Source organism: Anarrhichthys ocellatus, unplaced genomic scaffold (assembly GCF_004355925.1).
Source record: "Anarrhichthys ocellatus isolate YVR2014 unplaced genomic scaffold, GSC_Weel_1.0 scaffold4, whole genome shotgun sequence".
NCBI classification, from domain to species: Eukaryota; Metazoa; Chordata; class Actinopteri; order Perciformes; family Anarhichadidae; genus Anarrhichthys; species Anarrhichthys ocellatus.
Genome location: NW_022280034.1, coordinates 13,264,587 through 13,273,750, shown reverse-complemented (window position 1 = coordinate 13,273,750; position 9,164 = coordinate 13,264,587). Strand labels below are relative to the sequence as shown.

General features: G+C 43.4%; 1 protein-coding gene across 1 annotated transcript in view; it reads right to left on the bottom strand.

The window, feature by feature from the left end:
• Nucleotides 1-546: 546 nt before the first annotated feature.
• ogfod3 (2-oxoglutarate and iron dependent oxygenase domain containing 3) overlaps nt 547-9,164 on the bottom strand; it is a 20,114-nt gene continuing 11,496 nt past the window's right edge. The window contains exon 9 of the mRNA XM_031843358.1: nt 547-1,380. Coding sequence (XP_031699218.1) covers nt 1,244-1,380 — 137 coding nt within the window. The 3' untranslated portion in view covers nt 547-1,243. The remainder of the gene's footprint in view (nt 1,381-9,164) is intronic.

Below are 9,164 nucleotides of genomic sequence, written 5' to 3'. Positions count from 1 at the left end.
GGTATGGCCCTAGAATGGAAACAGCTGCGGGTACTTTAAACTGACTGTATGTGATAGAGCTGACTGCACAAACAAAGACATGTTCAGAATGCCAGCCCAAATCGTGTTTTTTGGCAAATGCAAATTTGTATAAGAAAGTCCGGACAGCAAAAAAACACATGAAATGCGAAAAGGTGTACGACATCAAAACATTAAGTGTAACACTACGTTTGTTGTGTAACGTTTATCTTGTAACTGGTAGTAACTTTTACACACAGATAGAAGATGGAAGTATGCATAAGCATGCAACCAAAAAAGCTAACCAGGATTATCCTATGGCTAACCATAAGGCTGTCTGGATTGCTGTTACGTACTTTGTTAAAGGCCTAGAAACTGTAAAAAAAGGATATTTGGGTTTGTGATGGATTGAAATTAATATTGCAGAGAGAAACTATTTATAGATACTATATACATATATAAATACTATGGTATTAGGTATGGTTCAGTATAGTTTGTTCTAAGTCATAGTGCTCAGGTAGTGAAGAAATGAGGCAAAGAGACGAGAACTTTTCACGTCAGCATTTTATTTCAAACCGTCCTCACCGACCACACTGAAGTAATTGGTAACATACTAGAAAGAGCAATCACTCCTGGACAAGGAGAGGGTTCTTCTTAGAAGAAAACGCCTCCTGGGTCATGAGGTGGGGGCGAGTATGAGTGGGGACTTAAGTGATGAAAGGTTGATTCAGAAGGAGATTCACCAAGGAATTGACAGCACTCCTCAAAATGAAAAACTCACCACGACACAGAAAACACACAATCCCACTTAAGCTCCTCTGACACGGTATCAGTCGAGAGAAAATCTCTGCTTGAGCCGTCCTCCTTATGATCAAAAGAAACAGATTATGTGTATAAATAATATACACATATGACTAAATCTAGCAATTACGCAATTTATTATGCAATAAAAAAAAAAGTATTAAAAAAGAAACCGCAGTAGAAAATTGGATAAAAGTTACAAAGTAAGAAAAGTAAGAAAGAAGTGAATGTGTGTGCTTTATTTCTGTAGCAAAATCCGTGCGGGGCAGCAAGTGAAAATGAAGGAAAATAACATATGATATTGGCGGTGCAGCTGTGGGACACCAATGTGACGAGTAAAAATCTCACTTCTTCCTTCCCCTCCTTTCTTGTCTCTCCCCTCTGGTCACCCTCTCTGCAGGGCTTTTCCCGCGCCAGTGAGCAGTGGGCGTGGCCCGTGGGGGCCTCAGGGCATGGCGGGGTCCGAGATGCCGTGTGCTGGGTCGCAGGTGAAGGACACGGTGATGGCGTAGCGTGTCCCCCACGCCACCTTCTCCACGCGGTGGAGGTTCTCCGTGCCGGAAGAGAAGAAAGAGACTCGCCCTGGGCAAGGAGGGAATGAGAGGAGAGAACAAATGGTTTAAAAAGGAACATTTTGGGAAATACGCTAATTTTCTGTCTCTCTCAGACTGAGATAATCTATCAATAATAGGTCTGCATTACAGATCTGTCAGGACGTGGCTCACCTAGCATTAAAACTGGAAGCAGGAGAAAGTCGCTTGTTTGAAAATGCAGGAAATTCACGACGTTCTTAGCCTAGCTTAGCATAAAGACAGGTGGGAAACAGCTAGCCTGGCTCTGGCGAAAATTGAAATAAAAAACACCAACCAATGTTTAGCCCATGTAGAGAACAGAAATGATTTCAGGTGGAGTTAAATAGCCCCAGTGATGCCAGCTGTTTCCCCATGTTCCTCCAGTCTTTATGCTAAGCTAGGCTAAACATGTCCCGACTTAAGCTAAATTGCGGTTAGCTCCAACATGCGATTCTTACTAAAATCACAAATTGTCACATTTACATTTCTCTTCATGTTGAACAAACAACGGCCAAGTTTTCCCTTTTCCACTTTATATGCTAAACTATTCTGACTCCAGCTCTGTATTTCTGTATTTAATGCACAGACATGAGAGCAGTAATAATATCCTCATCTCAATCTTGGAGACAATTAAAAAAAAAAGCTAATTCCCCAATTGTTCATTCAAAGTATATCACAAAGAGTTGTCCATGAAACAGGGACAGATGATGAGGACCCAAAAAGACAACACAACCTGGAACCCTGAGGAGATAAAGGGGCCCGCAAGGACACACTCGGCTTATTCCAGGATTGTATTTTAGCGAAAGCTGAGATGCATACTTTTGACTGTCTGATTTAAACCCCTTTTAAAGCTATTGTTTTTGGGACAGACAGTGTGAACTTGGGGAGGTTGCCTCTGGGTAAACTCTCTTTATTTATCAGAGGCTTTGCTTCGCAGTGCCAGCTACTGAACTATCGCCGTTTACCAGCCAGTCTGGTTCTTTCTGACCTCAACCTACTCTTGCATTGATGTTTACATAGCTCGTCGGGCGGTTGTGTGCCATAACTGAGAGGCTTATATTTTTAAAAGTTTTCAGGCTCTTGATTTGGTACAAAACTTCCAGGTTCTTCGACTTTTGAAAGGGGTTATCTCTTTAAGTGAATATGATTTTAAAAAAGCTGGAATCGTTGTGCGCCAATTAGTTTGCTCTGTTTTCCCTCCAAGAAATACTGACGACGTATATCTTGTGTGTTCATCTGCGTTTGTGTTTGTGTGTGGGAGGGTAAATCCCCCTGGCAGGGCAACTGGCTGAGGATGTCGGGGGAAATCAGTGCTCACAGTAAAACAATGGAGCACTGGAAACCCAAAGACTGGGAAATAAGAAGAAAGAGAATTAATGGCACACAAACACACACAAAGCGGCAAGACAATAAGTGGTGGTCGGCTGGTTTTCTGTCATTGAAAAAGAGGGCATTTTCCCCAAGTGCTCAAATTAGCCACACAGCTTTAGATAACTGCACAATGAAATAATCCCTTGCACTTGTCAATATAAGCGTTCCAAGTGTTTCAAGATTCAGTGCAGTCAGCAGAGCAGATTAGTGGCAACACAATGGGAGGATGTTTACGGAGGAAACTCAACAGGGTTCACACTCTACCAGCAATCACTTTCCAGGACATTTTACAGGACATTCTACAGAAATCAATGGAGATACTTTTGTCGTGTGAAAGTCGCACAGCGGTTTGAATCGTTAAGGGGAGATGACACCAACAAACATCAGCCTTAAAACATTCAGACATTTTGGTTTGTTACCAGTGGAATAACCCTCACCTTCTTTCAGGACTAGGAGTAAAAAAAGCTTCTCTCTTTTTTAAATAGTTTTTTATTACTCGTTTAATCAGTTTTAGGGTTAACGCAGCAGTTCTTGTCCATGAGTAGATACGTGCTTCTTTCTGCGCGGCGATATCATTAGCGGGGTGTAGTTTGGTGAAAAGAAAATACTGCTATGAAACTGTTCACATGTCTGTGGATTATATCGACTTAACTAGGTAATGATTCCTGGAAAGAGGTTTTTCAAATGTAATGTCTTTTTGCCACTTTCTTGCCAATATTTCACCCAATTTTGATTTTGGGGTGTACTGTCCTTCTGCAACTTCTCCGGTCTATTAAAGTACACCGTCTTGATGAAAACCTCTGTTTTTGTTGCTGACTCTATGTGGATGCAGAGAAGAATACGTGCTGACCCTGCAGAATCTGATGTGCTCACAACCTTACAGTTTGTTTTGCAATGGGGCAAACTGCACATGTGCAACAGTGACGATTCAGTCAGATCAACTCATGTCATTGTGTTTCAATTAGAGAACCTTCAAGTGTTCGTACTGGGAAGCTGATTTAACTCCAAAAAAATCATCCGCTGATTTACAGATGTCTCATTCCCAATTCTGCGGGAAAACGTTGTTTGCAGCATCGCCAGACAGACCTAGAAGTTGTATTCCATGGTCGGGCAACTACAAAAAAAAAGTGCTCTTCCTGGGGACTCGGCTCAACAACGGAGGCAAACCAGTGAGCAAATTGAGGTTGCGGTTGACATGTAGACAGCAGGACAGAAAGGAGCGAACGCGGACATGGAAATAATACCGGACTCCATTACATATCAAAGAGGCCCGGGTTTCTGTAGGGACTAAACAACCCTACTGAGACCAAATATGAAACTATTTTGTTGAGCCACATAGAAGTGGAAACGTTCTAGTCGTAGCAATATACTGTTTCCAGGAAACAATCAGTTTTTCTAAACTCTGCCAGTTATGAAAAAAGCAAGCTCCCAGTACATTACATTACATTATAGTTTCTCCAAAGCGACTTACAATTCAGATTCTATCACATTTCTACACCGTAGGCACAGCTACACATCGACGTGCGACTAGCGGAGCCGGGGATCGAACTACCGACCCTCTGATTGAAGGACGGTCCTGCTCTCCACTTAGCCACTAGTACTATTATTGTGTCATTGTCAAACGCTGCGTATAAAGATTACTGTCTCCGTTTTGCATCAATGGAATGAATTGGAAATAAGTGTTGTTCACCTTGTGGAATCTCTCTCATATAAAATGAAGCAGGCTCTGCTTGAGTGTTGGAAACTATTTTAAGAGACCGAATCCCAATTACAGTCGATAAACGTTTAGCTCAAGAAAATCTTTTCCCTACTTGGCCCTGTAGCATTTAGACTTCAATTAGCAATGAGGTACAATGATCTAATAGAAATTAATTATGTGGAGGAATTCATATCTTTTAGCATCTCATGGGGGGGGGGGGGGTCTAACAGTGTGTCTGCACTGACGTAGTGTCTGGCCGGCAGGAGCTAAGGGGAGAGTGAAAGTACCTTTAAATGTTCAAACTGGCTGATTATCAGTCAACATGTATTCAGATATCGATACATCTGTAGTAAGCTAATATCGGCTGACAATAACAGCCGTGTCAGTTTATCTGTCAGGCTCTCAATGGTACCAACCTCGCCTCCAAAAGTCTGGATTAAGGCGTGGTTTTTCCCCAATGAAGGCAACACTGGCCAGCACTGCTCCAAAAAAAAAGGCGTGGTCATGGCTGCAGTCCGCCTTACACACTGGGTTTGTTACAGTAGCTTGCTATGCTGTATTGTGAATAGGCCGGGGGGGGGTTTACTTAACTTTGTCACTGTTCACCTCTTACTCCTGCGCTTCAAGTCATGCCCCCTGCCTATTTTTAACTTCAGTGACCCAAAGGGAACGAGTGCGCAATGCCGACAAGATGCTGAACCCTGCGTGACTCGTCCAGATGCCCACAAACGCCATCAGCACAATCACAAGGCGCACGACACGTCAACGCACTGTCCAGCCAATGGAGTGATTACTCCCACAGCCTCATGATGGATTAGTGGAGGATGAATCACTCAGGCTGCATGGCGTGTCTAGGGAGGCTGGGATGGAAGTTAGAGGTTGATGACATGGAGTGATGTCGAATTAAAACAGAGGTCGAAGATTCCGGATAGATCACGGGTGAAAAATAATTAATGGGGCACCATCTTGGAGCCTGGTCTCCAGTTTTCGTAATACAGAGCTTAGATAAAAACTTTATAAATTAACCACTACAACTAAAAGAACTACAATTACCACCTCACTGTTGTATGCCGCCGCCAACCAAGCCAAGTTGCAGTTTCGATCTATGTCTGTCCAAAATGAGAAGTGTGAAAATGTGTGTGAAGTTGTCAAAATTAGCATGTAAATTGCCAAAAACAATGTTCAACAATGAACTGATTAGAATTTGGTGGTCAAAAAACACAAGTAGACATTTGTGCAAAATTTGAAGAAATTCGGTCGCAGCGTTCCTGAGATATCGCGCTCACCAGAGTGGGACGGACATGAGGCCACAGGGCTCTTGACCTTTGAACTTTGACCAGTCAAAATCAGTTTATCTTAACGCTACTGTAACTAGTGTTCCGTTTAACTGCACAAGTAACATATCTCCGTTTCGGCTGAATATCTACACCGTTGAATTAAGTCTCATGTTCCAAAACAAATCAAAAGGCTAAATCTAAAAAAACAAACAAAAAAAAAAAAAAACAGCATATCTGCTGGACGCGCAGCAATTTGTGAAATCATCCCCGTTATGTGCCAAGAATCATTTTAGACATTTTCATTGTATTCTGTGTGTCTATGCGTGCAGAACCGCAGCCGCCAAGGGCAAGCTGGCGGTTTTCATGCAGCAGCCCAGCTGAGGTTATCTAATTCCCCTGTGGTCTCTGGCGCTGGCAGGTTAACCCCTATTGGCTCCTCTGAATGGCAGACGTGCCTTTTTCCCCGTCTGTCCTCTGTTCGTATCTGCCTTTTCCAGCCAACCACCCTATCTCTTCATCACATATCAACTCTTTATCTATCTCCAAGTCATTTCCTGTCTGTGACCACCTTACCGCCTCTCTCCTTGCCCTGTAGGGGACGCTTTCACATTCAGCAAATCCATCCGTCGTCTCTCTCGCTCTCTTTTCTTTTTTTCCCACCCCTCTTAACTTCCTCCGCAACTTGCACAATACTTCCACTCCAGACATCCCCCAGTGCCAACTGTCATTATATTCTTGACTTCCGCTCTCTGGCAGCTATTTCCTGATTGTCGTCACGGGGGGGTTATAATTACACCTTATTCGTCGCTGTCGCTTCAAAGAGCCGCGATTACCTCAGCGAACTAATCATCCGTCCAGGCATGAGGATCAGACTCTCACCAGGTCGAGGCCCGTCTGTCAACTGCCCAGCATGACGCACAAACAGTTTCTCAACGAGGTCGGGTGTGTTTTAGAGGAGACAAATAAATGATCTCGGCTGTCGATGCATAATGCATGGGGCTTTGCGGCGTCTCCCACTCGATGCACCTGTCTAAATGAAAATCACAGCGATGGGCGGAATCACAGAGGTCGGATCTCACCAGCTGCTTTGACAGGCCTGTCATAGTTGAAATCTCGAGCAGGCTCCAACTCCACTGAGAGTTAGAAAACAACCAAGGAGGACCGTGGTGAGACCTTACTTCTCTCTTGTCCCCGTCTCCTTCTCCTTCTAGCAGGTTGCGTTGGGTTCAGGATTACACTGTCACCATAATCTCCGCAGTTTGGAGGTTATCCACACTTCACAGAAGCAAGATGGCCATCACGGGAGAGACGAGGCGGCGGACGCTCTTTATTACCATGCGTCCTCCGGTCAGCGTCCGTCTCCGTTCCATCATAGGACGGAGGGGCGTGAAGGACGGAAGGAAAAGTGAAAGATTGTAGGCGATGAAAGAGAAGGATTGCTTTTTTTTTGTGGTGTCATTCAAAAGTGGCAGAGGAGTCGGATTAGAGGCCAGGAGATAATGGACAATGGGTGAGATAACGGGAGGACGGCAGAGCGCTAAGGGGGGGGGAGTGGAAGATGGGACAAGGTGAACGGAGACGCCAGGGTATGCTCACTGTCAGATATCATAAAAGTGGAAGTAAGGCTGTCGGGGAGAGGTAACAGCCTCGGGAGACGGTTTCCATACTGAACAGATCCACTAAGCCTCTGCTCATTGAGGAGCGTCAGCACCCACAGAGGCCATGCAATGAGTGCTAAGCCTCCACTTTTACAGAAACCTCCTTTGGAGTATAAAGTGCTGCATAAAAGAGGCATAGGCTGCAGTCATGAGATACGAGTCAATGGTACAAATATGGCTCTTGAATAAACTGTTCTAACCTGTTGGCTGATTGCCAACTCCCAGTTAGAAAACCAGCTAGCTTTGTGGTTGGCTAATGTTAGCATGCTCCCAACGTGCGAGCGTGTTACTAGTTAGCTCAAAAGCTAAAGTAGTTCACCATCTGCCCCTGCTAGAGGTCACCAAGTCACCAAGCTTCTAGCATAGGGGTGGAAGGGACAAATTGTACAGAAAGAACACCGGTATGAATTTGCCTTCTGGTGTGAATTTTGAACAGACTGCACCGATCGATCGGCTGCTATTGAAAGTGAAGACATAAAGCTCACAATTTGTCACAACTGCATATCCAAAATAAGCCGTGGAGGAACAACCTTCAAAACATTTGGAACAACTAACTGAGTAAGACAGTCGCTGTATTGTAATTCATTTCCGTTAACGGAGGTTGCGTTGACTTGCATGGTGCGTCCAAGTAGTACTCAGTAAAAATTTGTATCGGGCGAAGGTAAATGCCGCTATCATGATGTGTTGAAATCAAATCTTGTAAAATAATGTAGTTTTTGCCGAGAACCTTGAATAAATACAGTCGTTTAAAGAAGGTGTTTTCACAGCAATATAAAATGATATTAGAGAGGGAATTATGACCCGTTTAACTTCCTAACAGTAGCTCTAAGCAGCTTATAATACATCATTAAAACATCAAAGGACGTATTTGAATAATGCAATCATTTATTTCCTATTCATTTGAATTAGTCATTTTCTGTAAATAACCACACATTTTACAGCGGTTTACAGTGAATTAAGCTTCGTTGAAATGATGCTATGCAGTTGCCATAGCAGTGCTCCACCGCTTCACAAGCATTTATATTGACATTTTAGGAAAAACGAATACACCATTATATATACGTCTGTGCTTCAACATTATACCGCAATATCAATTTTAGACCATATCGCCCAGCCTTAATTTCGCACCACCTAGTTCACAGTGTGGTGATATTGCTGCTTCTGTCAACTTCCTTTCATTACTTTTTGGAATTTGTCATCTAAGGACAGAGGGAGTTGTATGTGCAGACTGTTAGCCCCTTGAGACAAACTTATGATTTAGGGCTACAGTACATACTGTAAATAACACTGACTTGAATTACACAAAAGTCCCCCCCCCCTTGGTCCACTTTTAAAATTCCTCAACCTTTCTTTGACTTTCCGTAACGCAACCACATTGCCTCCCATGACCTTTCCGTGTTGTTTTTGAGCTCATTGTTAAGGCGAGTGTTTTTTTGCGTTTCATCTGCATGGCTCCGAGACAATTTTTTTCCTCGGGAAACAATGAAGTTGAATAGTTTACAAAAGTTTAAAAGGGGGGTACAAGTCAAAACAGCGGAGCAAAAGGGCTGAAGATTCAACATCCAAGTCAATGGCTGTCTGACACAAGCTGGCAAACTCATTCTGTCACATTCCTTTAAAGTGAGCAGCTTGCAAATTTCCCTTATTGTCCTTCCCTTTACCCCAATGCCCTTGCCTGTGCAAAAACCCATGTGGTTTTTGCACAGGCGACTTTAAAATATCCATTTACTCTCAGCCTTACCCATATTTTATTTACGTTCTATACATACACAGACCACTGGATTTCCCC